Raw genomic sequence first — 27,434 nt, 5'->3', positions numbered from 1 at the left:
TCTCAGTCTGAAGAAAGGTCTCGACCCGAATCATCACCTATTCCTTCTCTCCAGAGATGCTGTCTGACCTGCTGAGTTACTTCAGCTTTTTGTGTCCAGCATCGCTTTAAACCAGCATCTGCAGTTCCTTCCTACACAATCATAAATGATTTTCAGAACTTATGCTGGCTAATAATCCCCAGAATCTATTTTCTAAATGGTCATCTACCTTAAAGGACTTGTCCAGGGAGGCAGAGAGCAGTAAGTGGCTGTGTGTCTCCACGGGACACCATTGTACTGTGGTCACTGGTCCTTTGTGCTGAGCCAGTTCAAACATCAAGCAGTTCGGGATGTTTGAGGTTTTGTGCGTGTTTTCCAAGAAGGGCTTTATGAAGTCTGAAACTCTGCTTAGCAGACCTAACCGGTGTTCTTCCGGTGCAGTACAATCTATGCCAATGTTGACAACTTCTGTGCCTTCTCGAAGCTCATTGCTTTTATTATTTACAGCTTCGTTCTGCCTCAATCGTTTGGGTACATAAGGTCTAATATTTTGAGCATCAGTCACTGAATCTTGAATTAACCTTTTCTGTGCTGAATGGTCCATTTTTCCATCTCTGGCAGATTTCTGCAGCAGAGCTCGTGGATTTCCATAGTCACTTTTAGAAAACTGAAAACGTGTCACATTATTTAAAGTCGTCCCTGGAGGTCTGAAAGTTGCATTGGAGTGTCTCTGCGCACAATTCTGTGCACTGTTGAAATTGCATTCCACATTTCGATGAGATGAAGCAATGTTTACCTCTGGACCGCATCCAGATGATTCCAGCCTTGGAAATGCAGGTTGAACTTTAAAACTTGAGCGAGCAAAATCCTGTTCTCCTTGAGCTGTCTTGATGTCCTCACTTTTGTCATAATCTGTCTCTGAATCCGAGGAATCATAGGCAACCAGCGAATTCATGTCATGTTCTGTCATGGAAAGAATCTGCACACCACTGCTCCTGGCTATGAAGGCGTTAGAGGTTCCTGCAGTTGGAACATGTTTATAGAATGAAACAATTAAATTAGACCCTCAGATATGATGATGTTTGTGATTATTTTCCACTGTGATTATTGTTTTAACCGCATTCGGTGGCCATGCACTCTTAAAACGTGGAATTATCTCCCTTTTGTGTAAAATAATCTGCACACTGCTCCTGGCTATGAAGGCGTTAGACGTTCCTGCAGATGGAATATGTTTATAGATTGAAACAATTACATTATACCCTCAGATATTATGATGTAAATACCCACTGTGATTATTTTTTCAACCGCATTCGGTGGCCATGCACTCTTAAAACGTGGAATTTTCTCCCTTTTGTGTAAAAAAGGGGGATTGGATGTCCAGTGAGATCAGGGGAAGCCGGTTACTTCATTCAGGCAGTGGTGGGTCAGTGGTCCAGATATCGTTGCCACGGCAACCCCCTGCCGTCGGGCCCCGGCGGGATCGCACAGAAAGGCGAGGCTGTGGTGTTGACAAATGCCCACAGGTTCCTTGTTCTCTAGGCGATCGTCTCATGAGGTGGCTCACGGCGGCAGCAATGGCGGCGACGGACCGGGAGGGAGGAGGGAGGGAGGGAGGAGGCTGTCCGCCAGTAGGCCCGACACCGGCTTCCGGTCCGTCCCTGTCCCCGCCTCCATCTCAGTCTCAGTCTCTGTCTCACTCTGCGGCCACTCGCTCCCGGCTGTCGTTCTGTGCAAAGATCCTGTAGGATCGTTGGTTCTGTGTCCAGGCTGCGGAGGAGAGGAGGAGGAGGAGAGGAGAGGAGAGGAGAGGCGGCGCGGCGTGTGGTCGGGCCCGGGCCCGGTGGGGAGAGAGGGGGAGGCGGCTGGACCAGGAGCGACAGCGCGTTGCTGATGCAACCGGCTGGTGAGTGAAGGTGGAGAGAAGGGGGTCTTGGTTCTTGGTTACTTGGTCCTCCAAAATATTCCACATTGGAATTTAAACTGGAGGTGGTGGAGGGAGGGCTTAAGCCAGAAAGGGTTATTGGGAAGAAAGAGCTATTTTACATTTAGTTGCATCTGGTTGGGTAACTATAGTAGGGTGGAGATTATTCCATGCTTTAATTGTGAGGGGGAAGAACGAATTGCTGTACACATCTGTCTTTGTAGCTGGGATCACAAATTGGATCGAATGTCCTCGTCTGCTCTTAATTGGTTTGGGTTTGGTGTAGGTCTTGTAGTCTATGTCGAGCTGACCATTTAACATTTTGTAAAAATAGGAGAGAGAAGGCGAGGAGAAGTGAGGTGAGGAAGGGAAGGGAGGCGGAGAGGAGAGGTAGGGAAGGAAGGGAGGAGAGGGAGGAAGGTTAGGGAGAGATGACTGGCCTGAGAGCCAGGGGGTTGGGGTGCCGGGGGTCCGGGGATTGGAGGATTGTTGTCTCAGGCAAAGATGGTCTCAGGTGCAGAGAGGGGAGGGTGAGGGTGGGCAGGGGGAGAGGTGAGGGTAGGGAGAGGAGCGGTTGGGGGAGAAGAGAAGGTTATGGAGAGAAGTGGGAGGGAATGATAAAGGAGGGGGGGGGGAGTATATTTGCACTTTATCAGTTTATTCATGTGTGTATATATTTATATTATGGTATATGGACACACTGTTTTGTAGTAAATGCCTACTATGTTCTGTGTGCTGAAGCAAAGCAAGAATGTCATTGTCCTATCAGGGACACATGACAATAAACTCACTTGAACTTGAACTTGAGGAGAAGGAGGGGAGAAGGGAGCTGAAGAGAAGGAAATCAGAACAATGAGTATAGATGTTGGGATGTAATGTTAAAATTGTACAAGGCATTGGTGAGGCCAATTCTGGAGTATGGTGTACAATTCTGGTCACCAAATTATAGGAAAGATGTCAACAAAATAGAGAGAGTACAGAGGAGATTTACTAGAATGTTGCCTGGGTTTCACCACCTAAGTTACAGAAAAAGGTTGAACAAGTTAGGTCTTTATTCTTTGGAGCGCAGAAGGTTAAGGGGGGACTTGATAGAGGTCTTTAAAATTATGAGAGGGATAGACAGAGTAGACGTGGATAAGCTTTTTCCATTGAGAGTAGGGAAGATTCAAACAAGAGGACATGATTTGAGAATTAAGGGACAAAACTTTAGGGGTAACATGAGGGGGAACTTCTTTACTCAGAGAGTGGTAGCTGTGTGGAATGAGCTTCCGGTGGAAGTGGTGGAGGCAGTTTCGATTTTATCATTTTAAAATAAATTGGATAGGTATATGGACGGGAAAGGAATGGAGGGTTATGGTCTGAGTGCAGGTAGGTGAGAGTAAGTGTTCGGCACGGACGAGAAGGACCGGGATGGCCTGGTTCCGTGCTGTAATTATTATATGGTTGTATGAGAGGGGTTAGCAAGAGGGGAGGAGACCCGAGTGTGGTCTTCATGAGGGACTGAGGAACAAGCCTGATCCTAGACATGTGTGGAGACTATCGATTTGGCCACGCGTGCAGGACCAGGGTTCTAGGTACGGGTATCCTGTGACAGGTTTATATCTGACTTATTTACAGGTGCACACACTGTCAAGTAATTCACTTTAAAGAAAATGTCAGCGAATGACTGTGAAACGTCCACAGCCCCAATGGATTTGTATGTGAAGGTGGCAGGGCAAGGAGACACAATCCGATTGCTGAAGTCAAACAAAGCACCAAAGGTAACATTTCTGGATAATGTATAAACTGACACTGTGTGTAAATGTGGTGATTATTCAAGTAGTGAATTAGAAGGGCCGAAAGGGTCCATGGAATATCATTGACAAATCAGATTAAAGTCACTCCCTACACATTTTATGCATACATTAAAAATAAGACTGTCACTATTGGAGAAGGTAGAACCACAGAGGGTGAGAATTTATGCTTATAGTAAGAGAATGTGCGCAAGGCACCAAACAAATATTGTGCATTAGTTTTCACCAAGGAGATGGACATGGAGGATAGTGAAGGTAGACACAAAATGCTGGAGTAACTCAGTGGGACAGGCAACATCTCTGGAGAGAAGGAATGGGTTGAGGCCCCTCTTCAGACTGGATAGTGAGATCAGTGAAGGGTGTCATCATATGCTGGGGCAATAACCATATAACAATTACAGCACGGAAACAGGCCATCTCGACCCTTCTAGTCCGTGCCGAACACATAATCTCCCTAGTCCCATATACCTGCGCTCAGACCATAACCCTCCATTCCTTTCCCATCCATATAACTATCCAATTCATTTTTAAATGATAAAAACGAACCTGCCTCCACCACCTTCACTGGAAGCTCATTCCACACAGCTACCACTCTCTGAGTAAAGAAGTTCCCCCTCATGTTACCCCTAAACTTCAGTCCCTTAATTCTCAAGTCATGTCCCCTTGCTTGAATCTTCCCTACTCTCAGTGGGAAAAGCTTTTCCACGTCAACTCTGTCTATCCCTCTCATCATTTTAAAAACCTCTATCAAGTCCCCCCTTAACCTTCTGCGCTCCAAAGAATAAAGCCCTAACTTGTTCAACCTTTCTCTGTAACTTAGTTGCTGAAACCCAGGCAACATTCTAGTAAATCTCCTCTGTACTCTCTCTATTTTGTTGACATCCTTCCTATAATTAGGCGACCAAAATTGTACACCATACTCCAGAATTGGCCTCACCAATGCCTTGTACAATTTTAACATTACATCCCAACTTCTATACTCAATGCTCTGATTTATAAAGGCCAGCACACCAAAAGCTTTCTTTACCACCCTATCTACATGAGATTCCACTTTCAGGGAACTGTGCACAGTTATTCCCAGATCCCTCTGTTCACCTACATTCTTCAATTCCCTACCATTTACCATGTACGTCCTATTTTGATTTGTCCTGCCAAGATGTAGCACCTCACACTTATCAGCATTAAACTCCATCTGCCATCTTTCAGCCCACTCTTCCAACTGGCATAAATCTCTCTGTAGACTTTGAAACTCTACTTCATTACCCGCAACCCCACCTATCTTAGTATCATCTGCATACTTACTAATCCAATTTACCACGCCATCGTCCAGATCATTGATGTACATGACAAACAACAGTGGACCCAACACAGATCCCTGTGGCACCCCACTCGTCACTGGCCTCCAACCTGACAAACAACCATCCACCATTACTCTCTGGCATCTCCCATTCAGCCACTGTTGAATCCATCTTGCTACTCCACCATTAATACCCAACCATTGAACCTTCTTAACCAACCTTCCATGAGGAACCTTGTCAAAGGCCTTACTGAAGTCCATATACACAACATCCACTGCTTTACCCTCATCAATTTCCCGAGTAACATCTTCAAAAAATTCAAGATTAGTTAAACATGACCTTCCAGGCACAAATCCATGTTGACTGTTCCTAATCAGACCCTGTTTATCCAGATGCTTATATATAAGTATTCTTTCCATTAATTTGCCCACCACTGACGTCAAACTAACAGGTCTATAATTGCTAGGTTTACTCTTAGACCCCTTTTTAAACAATGGAACAACATGCGCAGTACGCCAATCCTCCGGCACTATTCCCGCAATGTGATACCAAGAAAGAAGGTTTGGGCCTCTTGAAGATAATGGTAGAATGGTCCCCAGCGCCTGATGGGATCTATGCCAGGTTTTTGAGGGAGGCAGGACGGAGATTGCAAGGGTCTTGATGAAGAACTTTGTATCCTCTCTATCGCCAGGTGAGGTCCCAGAGGACTGATGGTGTGTGGGGCAGATCATGCCTTACAAACTTGATTGAGTTGTTTTGAGGAGTCGACAAAGGTGTTTCATGAGAATAGGGCTGTCTTTGTGGACTTTAGTAAGACCTTTGACAAGGTCCCTGATGGTAGGCTGATCCAGAAAATTGATATGCATGGGATGCACGGTGAATTGCTGGATTGGATGAAGAATTGGCTTCCCCATAGAAGACAAAGGCTAATGGTGGAAGGGGTTATTCTGGCCAGAGCTCTGTGAACAGGATTAGAGATTTCAGACACGCAATAACAAAGTCATTTTCCTCACAAGATTGTTTGTTTCTGCAAGCTAAAAAGCCAACATTTGCAAACCACTGGTTCATAGAGAATCATTGTGCAAATGTCAGTAGAAACGATTATCAGTTTTAGTGACTGTCCGTGTTTAAAAAGCTGCTTGGTTCTTAAAAGACGATCGTGTCTGAATACTGTGGGGAGGTTACATTGAAACCCCCCCCCCACCATACTGTTTAAATCCAAGACCGCTTTTTTTCTTCATGTCAATTTCCATCATAACTTTTAAGTTTCCAATGACAACACCTCAAATCAAATTTGAACTGCATGATGCAAAAAGTGTTCCCTAATTCATCATTCCCATTATATCCAATTGGTGTTATGGAAACATGCGTTATAACACATGCTCAAGAAATATTTTTCTTCACCTTTCCTTGCCCTACTATACTCCAAATCTTGTAATTATTTGCAGTCTTGAAAGTCTTTTAACAGCACAAAGAAGTGCAGAAATCCTATTTAGCTTCAACAAGAATTTGAAAAACTTCACATTCCAATTTAATAAATAGCATTATCTGTTAGCACATGCATTACTATGGCAGAAAGGTAATATTTTTCAGCCAGTAATAAACTTCGAGTCTGAAGAAGACCCGAAAGGTCACCCATTCCTTCCCTCCAGAGATGCTGCCTATCCCGCTGAGTTACTCCATCATTTTGTGTTCATCTTCGATGTAAACCAGCATCTGCAGTTCCTTCCTACACACTCTTCCATAGTATATACAAGTTCATTTTTAATAGTGGATTGCAAGTGTTGGCAACAGTTATGCTTCATCCTGTTCAATAACTTGTTTAAGGTGCTTATTATCATGGGTTAGTGTAAGTGTTTAGGTTTTGGGTTTGGAGATATAGCATGAAGACGGGCCCTTTAGTCTTCCATGTTTGTGCTGACCATCGATCACCCGTTCACACTAGTTCTATGTATCCCACTTTTGTATCCACTCTCTTCACACTAGGGACATTCACAGACGCCAATTAACCAACAAACCTGCTTGCACATCTTTGGAAGATGGGTGGGGAAATGGAGCACCAAGCAGTCACAGGGAGAACATGCACCCGAGATCAGGATCGAACCCGGGTCTCAGGCACTGTGAGGTAGCAGCTCCACTGAGTCACCCCCCAAAAAAAAAAATGTTATATAAATGCTTATTTAAGTAAGTGCTTTGAATTTTCATTCCACCCAGGCAGCTTAATAACTTTCTATTTTGTTTTCTTATTTATTTGGAATTGCTCTCCAGGTTACCTAACAAGAGCGAGGCCTTCCCTTATCAGGCCAGCTGCAGCATGGAAAGCCACAAAGTGCTGGAGTAACTCGGCTGAAGGGTCTGAAGAAGGGCCTCAAACCGAAACATCACATATCCATGTTCTCCAGTGATGCTGCCTGAGCCGCTGAGTTACTCCACTGTGTGGTGTAACTCAGCATCTGCAGTACTCTGTTTCTTTTTTTTTAATTTAATTTAATTTATTTATTTTTATTAGAAGTACAATAAGTTACAGTAATACACACCACATATATCTTATTACATTTGTTGTACCCCTTTATTTTTTTAGTTTTAAGAACGATAGAAATAAAAGAAGTAAGGAAAATGAGAAAGAGTCGTGATAGTGCAAGAAAGTGTTGGGAAAAGAAAGCCCATTAGAAAGAGAGTTAGAGAAGAAAGTTAGGAAATAGACCCTAGAAAAGAAAGAAAGAAAGAGAAACAATCGCTCTATTATAAAACACTACGTAAAAAGGGATATACCAACCGTATTTTTCATCCCCCGTTACCAGATCCTGGCACCATTTATTTTTTAAATTACTGTTGCACCTTATGCTTGTAGTAAGTCCATAAATGCAGACCACGTCTTTTGGAAGTGGTCTGCTTTGCCTGCGAGGAGGATTCTCATATCTTCCAGGTGTAATGTTTCGAACATGTTTGAAATCCACATTTTTATTGTTGGTATAAGGAGTATTTTTCCAGAATTTGAGTATAAGCTTTTTCCCCGTTATTAGCCCGTAATTAAATAAATTATTTTGAAACGCGTTTAGTTCAGGGCTACCTTCCATTATTCCAAAGATAATCCATTCTGCTTTTGGTATCAGTTTTATTTTTAAATAGTTTTGTGAAGATTTCAAATATTTCGTTCCAGAATATTTGGATTTTTATACAAAAAACAAAAGAGTGCGCTATGGTAGCTTCTTGAGACTTACATTTATCACAAATGGGTGAGATGTTAGGGAAAAGTTTCTTTATTTTGGTTTCCGAAACATCATCTATCCATGTTCTCCAGTGATGCTGCCTGAGCCGCTGAGTTACTCCAGCACACTGTGTGGTGTATTAACCAGCATCTGCAGTACTCTGTTTCAACAGCTGCAGCATGCAGCAGCTACACACATGCTCACACGTGTCTGATTCCTATGGCAGCTTGTAGACTTGGAGTGAGCAAGTGTGTATGAAGGAACTGCGGATGCCGATTTCAACCGAAGATAGGCACAAAAAGCTGGAGTAACTCAGCGGGACAGGCAGCATCACTGGAAAGAAGGAATGCGTGACGTTTCGGATCGAAACCCTTCTTAACCCATTTCGTCACCCATTCCTTCTCACCAAAGATGCTGCCTGTTCCACTTAGATACTCAAACTTTTTGTGTCTGTCTTTGGAGAAGCAAGTTCCAGAATGTGTGGAGCTTTCGGTGCAGCAGATTACTCAGCCTGATAACATTAAAGATTTAGTTTAGAGATACAGCTCGGAAACCGTCCCTTTGGCCCCCCGAGTCCATGCCGACCAGCGAGCACACCATACACTAGCACTATCCCACACACTAGGGACAATTTTTACAATTTTACCAGGCCAATTAGCCTACATACCTGTACGTCTTTGGAGTGTGGGAGGAAACCAGAGCTCCCAGAGAAAACCCACGCAGTCACAGGTAGAACATACAAACTCCATACAGACAGCACCCGTAGTCATGATTGAACCCGGGTCTCTGGCACTGTAAGGCAGCAACTCTACCGCTGTGCCACCGTGCCGCCCTTGGAACTGATATTGGAAATATTACTGAGAAAAAAAATTAACTTGTGGATGTTATGCCATCTGCAGAGCAGATCTTGTAGAATTTCTGTCATAGAGAGTGATCTGAGGCTGAATCCCTGTTTACGTTTAGTTTTCCTTGCATGGCAGGGTTCATAATTTAGCCCGATAGTTCATTGTTAGTGAATGAAATGTTCACACTCAATTTTTCAATTAATACTAAAGGATGATCTAGTTCACCCAATCGTAACTATTTAAAACATTTATTCAACCATGGGCATTTCTATTAATGTGTGGATTTATCATCTGTCCCTTTTAATATAAATGTTATTACATTACAATTATTTTCTATTAAAAATCCAATAACAACATTAAGCAAGCTACAGAGTCGACACTTCACTGTACCGGATTGGATGATAGTGTGCGGCATTGGAGAGGGGAAACTGTAAAAAATAATCAATGAAATATATTCTTTCCTTCATTTTAATAATTCTAAAAGAGCACATTAATTTCACAAACTGTTGACTTCTCATTCAGGATGAAATTGATGCTGCAGTAAAGGAACTGTTGACATTGAAGCTGAATTATGAAGCATTGACTGGAAAGGAATACAAGGTTGGCGTGCCACCCACGAACTGCACCCCAACTAGCAGTGACAGCCCAGCTCCAGCAGAGGATGATGGTGACTATGTGGACCCATGGAACGTGCAGACATCCAGTGCCAAGGGGGTGGACTACGACAAGTTGATTGGTAATTGTCCCAGTACTTCTCTTTGTGATACAAATGTGCAGATATTAGTGGTAAAATAGCTATTGGATCAATGTTCAGCATTACTTGCAAATGACGTAGCAAAAATACATAAAGCTCTTTATTACATCAAAGGACACCAAACATTTTAGTTTAGAGATACAGAGAGGAAACAGGCCCTTCGGCCCACCGAGTCCACACTGACCAGCGATCCTTGCACATTAACACTATCCTAAGAGCACGTGCGCACACACACACACACACACAACAATTTACACATGCCAATGCTAACCAAGATGCCCCATGTACACAAGTCCCTCCTGTCTGCATTTGGCAAATATCCTTCTAAACCTTGGTCTTTGAATTGGCCTAATCATTGAGTTATTTCCAACCATCCTCTTAAAAACTAAAAAAAATGAACTTTTTGGGGGGGAAAACCTGAGGCGGCACGGTGGTGCAGCGGTAGAGTTGCTGCCTTACAGTGCCAGAGACCTGGTTTCAATGCTGATTATGGGTAATGTCAGTAAGGTGTTTGTACGTTCTCCCTGTGAACATGTGGGGTTTTTCCAGGTTTCCTCCCACATTTCAAAGATGAGCAGGTTTGCAGTTTCATCGGCTTCTGTAAATTGTCCCTAGTGTGTAGGATGCAAAACTGGGATGACATAGAATTGGTGTAGGTGTGATCATTGTTCGGTGTGGACTTGGGGGACCGAAGAGCCTGTTTTCATGCTGTATCTCTAAAACGCTAAAAACTAAAAATAATATTATTTTTGAAATTAGACAAATTATATATGTAGGAATAGCTGATTAGGATTCTGTGTAAGCCTAAAGCATTGGTGAGTTCAGAATGAAAAATAGTGTTTAACATGGACTAACTCCCTGCCATCAGTCTCTTGAACACTACACAACATTAACCTCAGCAACTATGAACTTCAGTGGACAGTGACTTTGGTTGCACCATCCACTTCGGTTTTTGCAGTAGTCTGACTACTTAGTATTACGGTTATTAATTTATTGATTTTTTATATTATTATTTCAAGTGTGTGCACTGCGTTTAGGGTCTGTTAAGTCACTGCGGGTGAGAATTTTGGTGTTCCATTGTCGATACATATAATTAAACACTTTTAATCCTCAACAATGCTTGAGTGGCAAATACTCCATGGAACGAAAGCTCTCGTTAGCAACTTCGCTTCTCTCAAAGCTCTTGAAATTCTGGCAACACAGATATTTTAATACCACACTTCTTCTTCTTGCGTATGGCGTGCACAGCCTAAAGTTGTAGGACAACTTGTTCTATTTGATCTTATTTGATTGTGCACGCCGGGCTGATTGCATTTGTCGAAACAGGGCGGACCAATACCACATTGCTGTAACGTTTCACTCTTACTGGTTATCTAAGATTGACTGACGTCTGTTATAAACCTAATGACTCCCACAGCTATCTAGACTACACTTCTTCCCGCCATGCCTATTGCAAAGACTCTATCCCCTATTCCCAATTCCTCCGTCTACGCCACATCTGTGCCCAAGATGAGGTGTTTCGTACCGGGACATCGGAGATGTTCGTATTCTTTAGGGAATGGGGGTTCCCCTCTTCCATCATAGATGAGGCCCTCACAAGGGTCTCCTCGATATCCCGCAGCTCCGCTCTTGCTCCCCCTCCCCATAGTCGCAACAGGGCAGAGTCCTCACCTTTCATCCCATCAGCCATCGCAAACAGCACATAATCCTCCAACATTTTTGCCACATCCTCCCATCTCCACCGCTTTCCACTTTCCACAGAGACCGTTCCCTCCGCAACTCCGTGGTTAACATATCCCTTCCCACCCAAATCATTCCCTCCCCAAGTACAGAGCAACCGCAGGAGATGCAACACCTGTCCCTATACTTCCTCCCTGGACTCTGTCCAAGGACCCCGACAGTCTTTTCAAATGAGGCAGAGGTTCATTTGCACCTCTTCCAACTTCATCTACTGTATCCGCTGTTCTATCTATCGGTGAGATCAAGACCAGGCTCGGCAATCGTTTCGCTGAACACCTCCGCCTAGTCCACCTGAACCTACCTGATCTCCCGTTGTTAAACACTTTAACTCCCCCTCCCATTCCCATATTGACCTTTCTGTCCTGGGCCTCGTCCATTGTCAGAGTGAAGGCCAATGCAAATTGGAGGAGCAGCATCTCATATTTATGCTTCGGCAGCTTACACCCCAGCGGTATGAATATTGATTCTCTAACTTCAAATAACCCCTCCCTCTCCATCCCTCCCCCCTTCCTACTTCTCCAACCAGTCTGACTGTCCCCTTGATTAAATGTTATCAATGCATGCTTTGTTGTCACCTTCTTCTAGCTAACGATGATCTATTCTACATTTTTCTAGATTCCCATTCCCTTCGATATCCCGTTTTCACACCTTACACTCTTATCTCTGTATCTTACGCACCCCTGACTCTCAGTCTGAAGAAGGGTCTCAACTGAAACGTTCCCCATTCCTTCTATTCAGAGATGGTGCCTGTCCCGCTGAGTTACTCCAGCATTTTGTGTCTTATCTTTAGTGTAAACCAACAACTGCAGTTCTTTTTATACATCTAAGATTGTTATTGGTCCTCATTATTGTTGACAATGTACGAACTCAATTGTAGACATTTACAGATTAGGAAAATAACTTTCTAGAAATAACTATCTTAGCGTTTCATTATTATTTGGACAAGGAATTGAGTTCAGTAACATTTGCATGTGATCCTATGGTAATTGTGAAAATGTCATGATTTTCAGTTCGGTTTGGAAGTAGCAAAATTGATCAGGAGTTGATCGATCGATTAGAACAACTCGCTGGTCAAAAGGCTCATCACTTTCTTCGTCGAGGAATCTTCTTTTCTCATCGGTTGGTAATGTTTTCATCTCGTTCTGTATTCATTGCAAGTGATTCTCTAAATGTGTGTTTACTCGTGCCTTTAGAACATGGCAGTGACTAGTGGGGTACCGCAAGGCTCAGTGCTGGGACCCCAGCTATTTATAATATATATTAATGATTTGGACGAGGGAATTGAATGCAACATCTCCAAGTTTGCGGATGACACAAAGCTGGGGGGCAGCGTTAGCTGTGAGGAGGATGCTAGGAGGCTGCAAGGTGACTTGGAAAGGCTGGGTGAGTGGGCAAATGCATGGCAGATGCAGTATAATGTGGATAAATGTGAGGTTATCCACTTTGGTGGCAAAAACAGGAAAGTAGACTATTATCTGAATGGTGGCCGATTAGGAAAAGGGGAGATGCAACGAGACCTGGGTGTCATGGTACACCAGTCATTGAAAGTAGGCATGCAGGTGCAGCAGGCAGTGAAGAAATCGAATGGTATGTTAGCATTCATAGCAAAAGGATTTGAGTATAGGAGCAGGGAGGTTCTACTGCAGTTGTACAGGGTCTTGGTGAGACCACACCTGGAGTATTACGTACAGTTTTGGTCTCCTAATCTGAGGAAAGACATTCTTGCCATAGAGGGAGTACAGAGAAGGTTCACCAGACTGATTCCTGGGATGTCAGGACTTTCATATGAAGAAAGACTGGATAGACTTGGCTTGTACTTGCTAGAATTTAGAAGATTGAGGGGGGATCTTATAGAAACTTACAAAATTCTTAAGGGGTTGGACAGGCAGGAAGATTGTTCCCGATGTTGGGGAAGTCCAGAACAAGGGGTCACAGTTTAAGGATAAAGGGGAAATCTTTTAGGACCGAGATGAGAAAAACATTTTTCACACAGAGAGTGGTGAATCTCTGGAATTCTCTGCCACAGAAGGTAGTTGAGGCCAGTTCATTGGCTATATTTAAGAGGGAGTTAGATGTGGCCCTCGTGGCTATGGGGATCGGGGTATGGAGAGAAGGCAGGTACGGGATACGGAGTTGGATGATCAGCCATGATCATATTGAATGGCGGTGCAGGCTCGAAGGGCCGAATGGCCTACTCCTGCACCTATTTTCTATGTTTCTATGGAAGGTGAAAATGACCAATAACATTAATGCACAGAGGGATCATTGGGTCCAAGTGTATGGCTCCCTGCAGGCAGCAAACCAGTAGATAGAGCGGTAAAGAAGGCTTCATTGGCCGGGACACTGAGTACAAGTTATTTTTGCAATTTTATACAACTTTGGTCAGGTCACATTTGGAGTATTGCTTGCAGTTCTGGTTGCCCCATTATCGGTTAGGATGTGGATGTTTTGGACAGAGTGGAGAGGTTTACCAGCACGCTGCGTGGATTACTAGATATCGGCAGAGGTTGGACAAACATGGATAGTTTTCCCTGGAGCGTTGGAAGCTAAAGGAATACCTGGAAGAAGTTTACAAAATTACGAGAAGCAAAGTAGGTGGTCAGAATAATTTTTCCAGTGTTGACATGTTGATTATTGGAGGGCATAGCTTCAAGGTGAGGAGGGAAAGCATAAAGCAGATGTGCAGGGCAGGTTCTTATTGCACAAAGACTGGAAGGTGTCTGCAATGTGGTTCTACTTTTTAACGTACTGTTCTACGTTTTATGGTTTTGTTCTGTATTTTATCACTGTATTCTGTTCTGAGGGGAAAAGGTTATGCTTTTATTATATATCTATATCATCTTTACTTGGTAATTGCTATACATTTAAACAATGTTAATTAGTAGTATTTCTTTAGAAACAATTACCATTATTTAAGCAATTCATTTACCCAATCTACTTCAACGTGCCAATTCAGAACAAATTTTAGCTTTATAGCAGATTTTTATATCAAAATATTATGAGTGGAAAGGAAAAGAAAATTCATATGATAATGATGAAACAAAAAAAATCTTCTGTTTATGTAGTATTGGTTAGTAAAATGTTATTGGAATTTGTTGTGCCGTAGTGTGTTGCAATTTTTAATTAAAATCTATGTGATGTGAATTTATTTTAAAATGGATTGGTTTAGATATTTCCATTCTTGTAAAATTGTTTCTCAAATCTTCCAAGAACAGGTTTTTGTATTGTAATGCTGCATCAGTTGTATTTTTGAAACATACGTTTTGATCATCTGTTTTAAAGAGATATGCAGCAGATCCTTGACGCCTTTGAAACAAAGAAATCCTTTTACCTGTATACTGGTCGGGGTCCTTCTTCAGAGGCCATGCATATGGGTCATCTTATTCCATTCATCTTCACAAAGTAAGTGTGTCAACTGAGATCTTCTCCTTATCGAGTCCACGTCACAAGATTAGAAATTGTTCAGCCAGAGCTGAACACACTTCTCGGCATCTGCATACAATGTGTCTTGTGCTTCTTGAGAGTAGTGGTGAAAAGGTTGGTGGAGATACAACTTGCATTAAGATGGAAGCCAGCATTGTGAATCCCCATCGCGCCGTCAATTCCAGCCACTACCCTCTGGTCAACCTTGCTGGCTCCTCTCCCCCTCCCCCGTGATGCCCCCCTCTCCCCCATGGCTCTTCCCCGTTTTTTTCTCCGAGTTCCCCCCCCCCCCCACCCCACACACCCCTCTCCCCTACACATGGCCGAATGGCCTACTCCTGCACCTATTTTCTATGTTTCTATGAAGGGGAGGGAGTGCTGGAGGATGAAGGGAAATGAGCCGCGCCTGCGCAGTTAGGGGCTATGGGCAAGTGGTGGAATATTGCGTTGGGGAATGGGTTACGTTGGGGGACCAGGCCTCCCATGTGACCGGGACCCAATGGGTCCCACTTAGTCTATTGATCCTTAAAAGTGCGTCCATGCTGAAAAATGGTACCATTGCCTTTTCAATGTGTATATTTTTCTTTTGAAAATGCAGAGCGTATTCATACCCGGATATTTCTATTAAACAGGTGGCTGCAAGATGTTTTCAATGTACCTCTTGTAATTCAGTTGACCGATGATGAGAAATACCTGTGGAAAGACATAACGCTAGAACAAGCCTACAAATATGCTTTAGAGAATACTAAAGACATCATTGCTTGTGGCTTTGATGTGAATAAAACCTTCATCTTCTCCGATCTGGATTACATGGGGTATGTTCATCGTACTGTTACAATTGTGTCTTCATTGCTATGTCATCTGGGAAACAATGGGTTTAATTTATATGAAGAACAGTAGTGGTGTCTGGCCTTTGTTTAATAGAAAAACAGATTCAAGAGTGTTTCAATGTCTTATGTCCTGATAACAGAACAATGAAATTCTTACTTGCGGCATCACAACAGATATGTTAAGAGTACTCTGTAAACCCGTAATAACAAAAAAATAATCAATCAACCTTTATTGTCATCTTGCAAAGCAACAGTTGTACAGTGCAAAATGAGAAGACGTTTCCCAGGGAATACCGGAGCATCGCACATGAAACTTACACATTTCACACATAATAACAGTAAAAACAATTCAGTCCCTGATGAAACAGTATAAATAGTTAAAAGCAGGTAAAACAGCAACATTAAAATACAGTAAAACCAATCATTAAAATGTCCAGGGCAGCTGATTTGAGTGGCCAGTGCCGGAGTTATTAAAATGTCAGTGCAAAGCCGCAGAATCAGGTGACTGAGTACAAAGTGACTGTTTAGCAGCCTCACAGCCTGTGGCAGGAAGCTGTTTAGCAGTCTGGTTGTCCGGGCTTTGATGTTACGGTATCTCTTGCCTGATGGCAGGAGATCCAGGTGTGTGTGGAGGGGGTGCAGTTTGTCCTTAGCTATTCTCAGAGCTTTTTTCAGACAGCGGCTCTGGAACAGTTCTTGTACCGAGGGTAGGGAGATGCCAGTGATCCTCTCTGCTCCCCTCACTACCCTCTGCAGAGCCTTCCTGTCTGAGCAGTTGCAGTTGGAGTACCACGTGTTTATGCAGTACGTGAGTACAGACTCCACCGTGCCCCTGTAAAAATAAAAAGATTATAATAAGAACAAATAAATAATGGGGAGTAAACTTGGGCTTCAGATGTGGAATTAATTATTTCCCAGCTCGTACTACAATTAGCCATTGATGACTCTGATATTTAATTAATCAAATCAGAGTTATATGGTATTCTGACGGCAGCAGAGGAGAAAGTCACTACAGAGGAGAATTTGCTCAGGAAAATTATATATTTTTTATGGTCTACTAAACTGAAAAAATATCAAAAGATGTTTGACTCGCATCACACGCCGCAGCACTCGTGAGTAAGGCAAGGCAGCGCCTTTACCACCTCAGGCAATTGAGGAAATTCAGAGTGTCTCTGAGGATCCTCCAGTGCTTCTACTCAATGGCTGTGGAGAGCATCTTGTCCGGAAATATCACGATTTGGTTTGGGAATTGCTCTGCCCAGGACAAGAAGGCTCTGCAGAGAGTAGTGCGTTCGGCCGAACGCACTATGGGAACTACACTCGCTCCCCTGCAGGAACTATACATCAGAAGGTGCAACTCCAGAGCCAACAAGATCATGGGAGACCCCTTCCACCCCAGCAACGGACTGTTCCAGCTGCTAGTCAGGCAAACGCCTCCGTTGCCATGCTGTGAAAACGGAGAGGATGAGAAGGAGTTTCTTCCCAGAGGCCATTAGGACTGTAAACTCCTATCTCTCCAGGAACTAATTATACTGTTGTGTGGTGTCTTTTTTAAATTGCTGTTTTTTTCCTTTTTCTTCCCTCCCACAATTATGTAATATGTGATTCTGTTCCATTCTGTTTGTAGTTTGTTTGGTTTTTTGCACATTCGCGAGCATTGCCAATTTTTCATTTCACTGCACATCTCGTACGTGTACGTGACGAATTAACTTGACTTGACTTTGAAAGAATCACTGAAGTGAATTGTATTACTTTTCTTTCACTGCTAATTTGTGAATACTGGCCGATCTACTGTTGCAATGAGAAAACTGAGCATGATTGGACTACTTGGCCATACAGCCAGTACTGACTCCATGGACCCAGTGTCTCCTGCACTGTAAATCTGTGGTTCTAACCATGCAGTCAAATGATCAGTGATTATTGAGCTTGACAAGGATTCATTAATGATCAACATACCCTTTATAATTAATTGACCCAGGATGAGAAATACCTGCAGGAAGACATAAAAGCACGTGCTGTAACGCATGTATCTGATAAATCTCCGCATGACGTACAGGGAGGCCACACAACTCACTGATTCTATTGGCTCAGAGCAATTCCCGTTCCCCACTTATTTTTCCTGGCTTCTATCCTCTCTGAGGAGAAGGCAGGGGAATGGGATTGAGAGGGAAAAATAGATCAGCCATGATCGAATAATGAGCAGACTCGATGGGCCGAATGGCCTAATTCTGCTCCGGTGTCTTACGGGGTCTCGTATGCTCATCGACCCTCCCTCCCCGATTCTCAGGGAGCCATTTTCAGCAGACATTGAACTTGCCAATCAGCGTACGTGGATGTGAGGTTGCAGGGAGAATGTGCAAATTCCACGCAGCCACCGCCCATGGCCAGCGTGAAGACGCATCGCTGGAGCTGTCAGACAGCAGCACTACCTTCTACACCATCGGGCCTGGTGAAACCCTCAACTCTGCAGCTGCTATAATGAGGCCCGACTTAAAACATGTTCTCCATGATGCTGTCTGACCTGCTGAGTTACTCCAGCACTTTGTGTCCTTTCTTTTTGTCCTGTCCACCCCTCTTCCAGCTCCTCCACCCCCTCCTTCAATCTGTCTGAAGAAAGGTCCCGACCCGAAATGTCACCTATCCGTGTTCTCCAGAGATGCTGCCTGACGCACTGAGTTACTCCAGCACTTTGTGTCTTTTTTTTAAACAGGAAAACTTCAGATGGATTGTCAGCTAGGCCCTGGTGTATTGAAACATCCTTGCTGCTATACTCATGCAATGAATGCCAATATATCATTCTCCTTACAAACTGCCTACGATAACAGAGACACATGGCTTCGAAGACACCTGTTTACGATACTTTAGAACTTTATGAATTCCAGGAGGAAAATTAATTTGCCTACAGTCATAAAACACAATAACCAGAAATATCGTCTACATAATCAGATAAATAGTGATTCAAGATTCAAGAGAGTTTATTGTCATGTGTCCCTGATACAACAATGAAATTCTTGCTTTGCTTCAACACAACAGAACATAGTAGGCATGAATACAGAACAGATCAGTGTGTCCATATACCATTGTATAAATATATACACACATGAATAAATAAACTGATAAAGTGCAAATAAACAGATAATGGGCTATTAATGTTCAGAGTTTTGTCCGAGCCGAGTTTAATAGCCTGATGGCTGTGGGGAAGTAGCTATTCCTGAACCTGGTCTTCAGGCTCCTGTAACTTCTACCTGAAGGTAGCGGGGAGATGAGTGTGTGGCCAGGATGCAATTATTATTAGTTGTGATAACTTTAGGAAGATTATTCATTAATCCTAACTTGCTTTTTTCCCCTCACAGAGATAACATTGTTTTAATTCCCGTTTTTTTTTCTGCAGGCAAAGCCCAGGATTCTATCAAAATGTGGTTAAAATACAGAAACATGTTACTTTTAATCAAGTGAAGGGAATCTTTGGCTTTGGAGATAGTGACTGTATAGGTAAGATTAATGTTTCTTATTTTCAAGGTTCATTGGTTGGTTGAGGTGGGCTGTTTTTATGCCCCAGAGTGTCTGGAAGCATCTTGATGGTTTAAAAACGAACATTTAGAGGAAAGACAGAGTTAACATTTCACGTCAAAGATTGCTTGCATGAACTGGGAAAGAGATGGGAAGGAATGAATATGACAATATCTCGGAAGGAAAGACACAAAGTGGTGGCATAACTCAGCAGGTCAGGCAGCATCTCTGGAGAACCTGGATAGGTGACGTTCCTTGTCGGGACTCTTCTTCAGACTGATCTTCTGAGATGAGAATATCTCTGATAGGCTGATCACACTGATGATCAATTATTGATAAAATTATCTTACTGGCATGGTAATGAATTTAAAGGTTCATAAGTATTTTGTCACGTGTGCCAATTAAGGTACAGTGAAACTCTATTTACCATACAGTCTTACTAGAAAAAGCAACAGGACACACAACTACATAAAAGTTAACATAATTGAGAGAAAGAAAACAAAAGAATGAGCATAACAGGTGCCATGCAGGTCAGAGCCATAGGGAATGTGCAGCAGATCAGGCGATGGTATTGGAGAGAGAAAATCCAGATTAAAATTGACAACCTTTAATAGAACTGGCCAGAGAAACTGACAGAACAGGTTTCCTGGTAATGTTGAATTAGATATTGAGTCAGGAAAGCTGCACTGTGCCCAGGTGAAAGATACAATGCTGATGTTGGACCTTGTTAGCATAGTGCTGAAGGCCACATGAAGATGGGTCAGATTGGGGAGTGGAAGAATTAAGGTGTCAGGGAACTGAGTAGTCGAGAACCTCCCACTTCCCCTGAGGACTGCATGTGGATGCCGTGCAAATAGCTCACCCAATCTGCATTTGGCTTCTCCAAACAAACTGCACATGGGCGGTACGGTGGTGCAGCGGTAGAGTTGCTACCTTACAGTGCTTGCAGCGCCAGAGTCCCGGGTACGATCCCGACTATGGGTGCTGTCTGTATGGAGTTTGTACGTTCTCTCTGTGACCGCGTGGGTTTTCTCCGTGATCTTCGGTTTCCTCCCACACTCCAAAGATGTACAATTTTGTAGGCTCATTGGCTTGGTATCATTGTAAACTGTCCCTAGTCTGTGTAGGGTGGGGTTAGTGTGTGGGGATCGCTGGTCGGTGCGGACTCGGTTGGCCCCAGGCGTTGTATCTCCAAACTAAAACTAAACTACACTCTAACTTAACTCTGAACTACAGCAGGGTCTAGGCTTTGTTTTTTTGGGGGGGGGGGGTATCTGGACTGTATTGGGTTTAAATATTTGATTGCTCACATTTAAAGATCTTCACATTATTTTTAATCGGCAGGAAAGATCAGTTTCCCTGCAATACAGGCTGCTCCGTCGTTCAGCTCCTCATTTCCACAAATCTTTAATGGAAGAAAGGATATTCAGTGTCTTATTCCTTGTGCCATTGACCAGGTCAGAGCTAAGTATCATTGAAAAGTATATTTGAAAAGTGCCCCTTTTTTCGTATAAGATTGCAGGGATCGTCATTTTCTCTACAATATTTGAATTTGGAGTGCATGGAATGTGGTTATTTCCCCTACAAGTCATTTTTATTTACTATTGTCAGCCAAAGAGCACCGAAGCAAGTTTATTCCACGGTCTCAGTGAAAGTGACAAAATCGGGAAGGCGCTGAGGAGGAATTTCTTTAGCCCGAGGGTGGTGAATCTGTGGAATTCATTGCCACAGATGGCTGTGGAGGCCAAGTCATTGGGTATATTTAAAGCATTGAAAGATAGGTTCTTGATTAGTAAGGGTGTGAAAGGTTCCGGGAAGAAGGCAGGAGAATGGGGTTGTGGGGGAAAAATAGATCAGCCATGATCAAATGGTGGAGTAGACCCGATGAGTTGAATGGCCTAATACTACTGCTATGTCTTATGGACAACCAAAATGTTTGATATTCTTTGAGGAAGAACAGAATAATCCCCCTTTACCAGGTCTGGTTATCCCAAAGCCAACAATTAAAATAGAATGGAGAAACGAGGAACTGCTGAAGCTGGTTTACAAAAAGACACATAGTGCTGGAGTAGCTCAGCAGGTCCAGCAGCATTTCTGGAGAACAGAGGCAACACTTTGGGTCGGGACCCTTTTTCAGACTGATTGTGTTAGGGGAGGAGAAAGCTGGAAGAGAGGGTGGCAGGACAAAGCCTGGTGAGTGATAGGTAGATGCAGCTTTGTGTTTTAATTGTAATTTAACCTCTAGCCCAGCTAGTGACTACTGTGAACAGAGCAGCTGACAACTAGGGCAAGTCCATGTGACGGGTTGGAGAGACAGCTGACAGGAGGGAATGGCCGCCACTGGAGCTGTTATGGGTTAGCACCTCATTGCAGCAGTGGCGTATATTGTAAACACTCACTGCACCCATAAAAAGCTACGACAAATTTAAAAAATACCCCTAGAGTGTGCGGGAGCGGGAGCGGAAGATGACTCGTGGGTGGATTACCTGGCTACAGACCACGGAACGGGAAAGACCACGAGTAGGATTAGCGCATCAATGAAGGACAGCGGCTCAATAGTAGAGGGAAAGAAGCTCCAGGTCTGTACTTGTGGTTGGCAGAAAGTAACAACAGCAAAGGGCCTCGGAATACATCAGGGAAGGAAGACGTGCTTGTTAGAGGGAGTGCAAGGAAATCGTATTTAGCTGTACTTCTTGAGAAGTCAGTCGAGTGAAGTCCAGCGACAGGTAGGAAACCACAGTTCGCAGGATATCATTACGCCAGTTACTGATGAGGAGGGAACAAGTGCTGTAGAGGGGGATGTAGGAGGTGGTGAGGTTAACCTGCCAGTCAGGGAGAAGAACGGTGGGCTGAAACCTAGAGTTAAATGGCCATGGGCAAGTGAAAGGAATGGGAAACTGTTAATATAGATTTGATATAGAGTCTGAAAGGGACAGTGGAAACACGCTAGATAAGATGGGAGATTTGTATTATTGAGAAAAAGGAGGTGCAAGCTCTACAAGTGGTTAGTTCGAGACAACAGAGAAATCAAGTGATTAGTGAAAGAGAGGAAACAGTTGAGAAAGGCCATAGTTGAGAGCGAGGAATTAATGTTTTGCAAGAAGAATTAAGAAATTGGTTAGCAATATTAAGGAGGGCCGAACACCTCGGGAGGAAGAGAAAGAAGGAGGAGCAAAAACATTTTTCACACAGAGAGTGGTGAATCTCTGGAATTCTTTGCCACAGAAGGTAGTTGAGGCCAGTTCATTGGCTATATTTAAGAGGAAGTTAAATGTGGCCCTTGTGGCTAAAGGGATCAGGGGGTATGGAGAGAAGGCAGGTACAGGATACTGAGTTGGATGATCAGCCATGATCATATTGAATGGCGGTGCAGGCTCGAAGGGCCGCCCAAACCAACTGTTGAGCCTTCCCGAGATGTCGTGGGCCTAACTCAACGAATCACCAGTGAAGGGAGGTGCCCACTTGATAACCCCAATGATATACTTGCATCTGCACCATCAGTTTTTTTTTAAAGAGTTAATTAATATGTAGGTAGTTATTTTTTGTGGCATATGGAGTCATTTATTATAAGTTGGTGTATTTAGTTAGATAATACTTTGGTTTTGGGCTTGGTTTTCTTAGTTGAGCGCTTATCCTGGAGTTATAGCATAAGTACTTTGTGTTTTAATTGTAATGGGGGGGTTAAATGGCAGATGATAAGATAAAAGGTGTGAGAAGAAGTACGAATTGTGAAGCCAGAGGTAGGAATATAGGCAGGAGGAAGAACCTTTGTATATAAGCCATCTGAAATCTGAAATGTTAATGAATTCCTTACTGTATTCCTAAACTGCTGTTACATTTTTAATTTAGTTTATTATTGTTACATGTACAGTGAAAAGCTGAAAACTTGATTCAGTAAAGGGCCTGTCCCACTTTCACGACCTATTTCACGACCTTTTTTACTCGTGGACATTTTTCATCAGGCTAGAAAAACACCGCAACGTACTTGATGCCACGAGTACCTACGACTAGCATCACAACCTCCCTACGACCTCTTGACGACCATGCTGTGCGTACGAGTCGAGGGCAAACTCGGCAGAGGTCGTGAATTAGGTGGTGAAAGTGGGACAGGCCCTTAACTATTGATTAACTCGGAATCCGCTTTTGAGAAAGTTTTCTCCTTTGTATGACTCTTTCATAGGACCCTTATTTTCGGATGACACGAGATGTAGCTCCAAGAATTGGTTACTCTAAGCCAGCACTGTTGCACTCCAGCTTCTTCCCTGCACTACAAGGAGCACAGACGAAGATGAGTGCCAGTGACCCTAACTCTTCCATCTTCCTCACAGACACCCCGAAACAGATCAAAACTAAGGTCATCTTCATCACATATATCAAAATTCAGTTTTCAGTATTTACTTTAATGTCATTTTCACTGAGTACTTACATACACAGAGGGAACCTGGAGCGGGGGCTTACATCATCGCCCGGCGCGGCTTGGAATGGCTGTGGGACTTTGCTAGCGCCCGCCGGGGGCTCCAACAACAAGACCCGGAGCGCGGCCTTGCATCACCCGGCGCGGCGTTAATGGCTGTGGGACAATTACCATCGCCCGCCGGGGGCTTTGACTCTGACATCGGGAGGGGAATGGGGAGTGCAGGGGAAAGATAAGACGTTGCCTTCCATCACAGCGAGGAGGAGATGCGCTGTGATGGATGTTTGTGTAAATTGTGTTGTGTCTTGGTTCTTTCTTGTGTGTATGACTGCAGAAACAACATTTCGTTTGAACCTCAATGAGGTTCAAATGACAAATAAATTGAATTGAATTGAATTGAATTGAAACGAGAAATTGCTTCTCAATCAGTTGCTGTCAGTGCAGTTAATAAAAACAGAATAAATACGTACAACTTTAAAATTAACATATCTAAAATAGACTTTAAAATTGAACTAAAAACAGACCTTCAGACCGGACAGTGGCTTTGCTTTGACAAGTGTCTAGCTGTCAAAGTATGGGTGAGGTTAGATGTGTTGGTGTATGATATATGGGGAGGGGACACAGTCCGTTAACCAGTTTTATTGCCCGTGGGAAGAAGCTGTGGAGCATCCTGCTGGTTCTGCAGCTGATGCTCCTGTACCTCTTCCCAGATGGCAGACTGGAGAAGATATGGTGTGATAGGGGTCCTTAATAATGGAGATGGATCAGAATCGGCTTTTGAGAAAGTTTTCCCATTCCCATACTTCTTGGTCAAACCAGTGACTTCACCCCTACGTGTAAATAAGGTTTAATGCAATGCTATTCTTTGAAGTTAAGAATTCAACATCTACAAATGCACAACAGCAATAATGTCCTTTATCTAATTCTATCAATTTTTCCTCAGATCAACAAGCATGCTTTCTCAGGAGGTAAAGATACTATTGAGGAGCATCAGCGCCTTGGTGGCAATTGGGAAGTGGATGTATCTTATATGTACTTGAGCTTTTTCCTAGAAGATGATGAGGCACTAGACAAGATAAAACAGGTTCGAACAATCTTAAAACTATTTAAAGTTTTATTCACTTCATTTGTCCCTAAAATGGTATATTTTTGCACTGCAATGTGATGTAGTACAAATGAATGGTCTATGGTCAGCAGTGGGCTGAAGGGTCTGTTTCAGTGCCGTGATTCTATGACTAACCTATTTTCACCATAGTACACTGTCAACAAATGGCGGTGGAAGTATATTCACTGCTGTAAAGCAGCAAAAGTGGCAGCCAAAGTACCCTGAGCAAGCTGACTCTTACAGCAATGTGAGAGTAACCATATCATCAATATTTTTTAATAATACTGATTGAAGGATGCATGTTGGCCAGAGGTGTAATCAGCTAGGTTCTTCACTTCCCCTTCAGAAAACACATGATGCCTCGGTTTAAAATCTCAACCTAAAGACCAACGTGTGTAGGAAGGAACGGAGTTGAGGGTTAACTCCCTGGTTAACTCGTCCTTTCCCACCCAAACCACCCCCTCCCCAGGTACTTTCCCCTGCAACCGCAGGAGATGCAACACCTGTCCCTATACCTCCTCCCTCGACTTCGTCCAAGTCCTTTCCGACAGTCCTTTCAGGTGCGGCAGAGGTTCACTTGCACCTCCTCCAACTCCATCTACTGTATCTGCAGTTCCAGTTGTGGACTCCTGTGTATCAGCGAGACCAAGCACAGGCGATCATTTCGGTGAAAACTACTGCTCAGTCCGCCTAAACCTATCTGATCTTGTGGTTACTAAACACTTTAACTCCCCCCCCCCCCCCCCCCCCCCCCCCCCCCGCCTCTGTCCAGGGCCTCCTCCACTGTCAGAGTGAGGCCCAATGCAAGTTGGAGGAAAATCACCTCGTAGCTTACACCCCCCAGAAGTATGAATATTGACTTTTCTATCATCATGTAACCCTTGCTTTCCCCTCTCACTCCATCCCTTCCCTTTCTTGGTTCTCCGAACAGTCTGATTTTCCGCCCGATTCGATGTTATCTTTGTGTGCCTCCTTGTCACTTTCTCCTAGGTAACAATAATCTATTCTACATTGTTCTTGAACTCTTTGATGTCTCATTTTCACACTTTATCCTTCCTTATCTCCATCTCCCCTGACTCTCAGTCTGAAGAAGGGTCTCGACCTGAAATGTCACCCATTCCTTCTATTCAAAGATGCTGCCTATCCCTCTGAGTTACTCCAGCATTTTGTGTCTATCTTAAAGACCAATGTGTTTAGAGCAGCCCTCGAATGTTATCTACACTTCTGGGCATTTATTTGTGTGGGAAATGCAGAAAAGAAGCCACTGCTCCAATAGTTTCTATTGTTTACATGACATTTATGAGAGTCTGTGCTGTCACAGCGGAAAGTTTGCATTTCTGTGAAAGGGGTGTTGGAGAAATAATTTGTGAAGAAGTATTGGAGGTGAAACATTCTGGATTTTTAACAAACAATTAGATGGTGCGGGAAGGGAACTGGGGATATTTGTGAAAGTGAAAGGCCTGCTTCATACATAATTATAGTGATAATGATATTATGGACAATAGGTGCAGGAGTCGGCCATTCGGCCCTTCGAGCCAGCACTGACATTCAATGTGATCATGGCTGATCATCCCCAATCAGTACCCCGTTCCTGCCTTCTCCCCATATCCCCTGACTCCGCTATTTTTAAGAGCCCTATCTAGCTCTCTCTTGAAAGCATCCAGAGAGCCTCTGAGGCAGAGAATTCCACAGACTCGCCACTCTCTGTGAGAAAAAGTGTTTCCTCGTCTCCGTTCTAAATGGCTTACTCCTTATTCTTAAACTGTGGCCCCTGGTTCTGGACTCCCCCAACATCGGGAACATGTTTCCTGCCTCTAGCATGTCCAAACCCTTAACAATTTATATATTTCAATGAGATATCCTCTCATCCTTCTAAACTCCAGAGTGTACAAGCCCAACTGCTCCATTCTCTCAGCATATGACAGTCCTGCCATCCCGGGAATTAACCTTGTAAACCTACGCTGCACTGACTCAATAGCAAGAATGTCCTTCCTCAAATTAGGATTATTGATAGATGATCCATTTTGGCCAGTGATGTAATTAGCCAGGTTACATCTAATATTTCTTATCTTTAGGATTATTCAAGTGGAAAACTACTCACTGGAGAACTGAAGAAAATTCTGATTCAAACACTGCAGCCGATCATAGCAGAACACCAAGCACGACGCAAGAAAGTGACTGATGAAGAGGTGAAACAGTTCATGACTCCTCGAAAACTGGCATATGACTTTTGATGACATGTTTCAAAATTCACGATATAAATGGAGAATCAAGTTATGGTTCATTTGCTTAAATCTTAACATTATGTTGAGGTAATGTGTATCATGATTATGGGCAAATAATTCATAATATAAAAAAATGCCACTAATTTATAAACCTATTATTTCCGGCACAGTGGAGTTAATTGTGATCAATCATTCTCGTGGAACATTATTTACACAATTTCACATAAGCCCTTTCAATAATTTGCACTGATTTCTAATTCAGAAAATCACATGGGTCCCAACCTGAAACGTCGCCTATCCATGCTCTCCAAAGATGCTGCCTGACCCGCTGAGTTACTCCAGCACTCTGTGAAACGTCACCTATCCATGTTCTCCACAGATGCTGCGT

At 43.4% G+C, this 27,434-nt stretch overlaps 2 protein-coding genes across 4 annotated transcripts in view; one reads left to right on the top strand and one right to left on the bottom strand.

The window, feature by feature from the left end:
• Positions 1-1,588, bottom strand: part of wdr25 (WD repeat domain 25) — a 59,081-nt gene extending 57,493 nt beyond the window's left edge. Inside the window, exons 1-2 of one of the 2 annotated variants that reach the window (XM_033026514.1) lie at positions 1,210-1,588; positions 209-1,014 (exon numbers count right to left, since the gene is read on the bottom strand). In XM_033026514.1, coding sequence (XP_032882405.1) covers positions 209-949 — 741 coding nt within the window. In that variant the 5' untranslated portion in view covers positions 950-1,014; positions 1,210-1,588. Of the gene's footprint in view, positions 1-208 lie in introns of both variants that reach the window. The other variant, XM_033026513.1, reaches the window with a different exon arrangement.
• On the top strand, positions 739-27,201 carry wars1 (tryptophanyl-tRNA synthetase 1). Of its 2 annotated transcripts, none has more exons than XM_033026517.1 (11): positions 739-816; positions 3,518-3,660; positions 9,568-9,781; positions 12,550-12,658; positions 14,822-14,941; positions 15,595-15,777; positions 19,184-19,284; positions 20,647-20,759; positions 23,483-23,656; positions 24,660-24,800; positions 26,897-27,201. In XM_033026517.1, exons 2-11 carry the CDS (start codon positions 3,553-3,555, stop codon positions 27,053-27,055), a joined length of 1,422 nt encoding a protein of 473 aa, XP_032882408.1. In that variant the 5' UTR covers positions 739-816; positions 3,518-3,552; the 3' UTR covers positions 27,056-27,201. The 2 variants fall into 2 exon arrangements, with proteins under 2 accessions (XP_032882408.1, XP_032882407.1); XM_033026516.1 differs by lacking the exon at positions 739-816 and adding an exon at positions 1,629-1,882.
• The last annotated feature ends 233 nt before the right edge of the window (positions 27,202-27,434 follow it).

This window comes from Amblyraja radiata, chromosome 9, assembly GCF_010909765.2.
Source record: "Amblyraja radiata isolate CabotCenter1 chromosome 9, sAmbRad1.1.pri, whole genome shotgun sequence".
Lineage (NCBI taxonomy): Eukaryota > Metazoa > Chordata > Chondrichthyes > Rajiformes > Rajidae > Amblyraja > Amblyraja radiata.
Note: the sequence above shows the minus strand (reverse complement) of the source record. Positions and strands in the feature narration are given on the sequence as shown.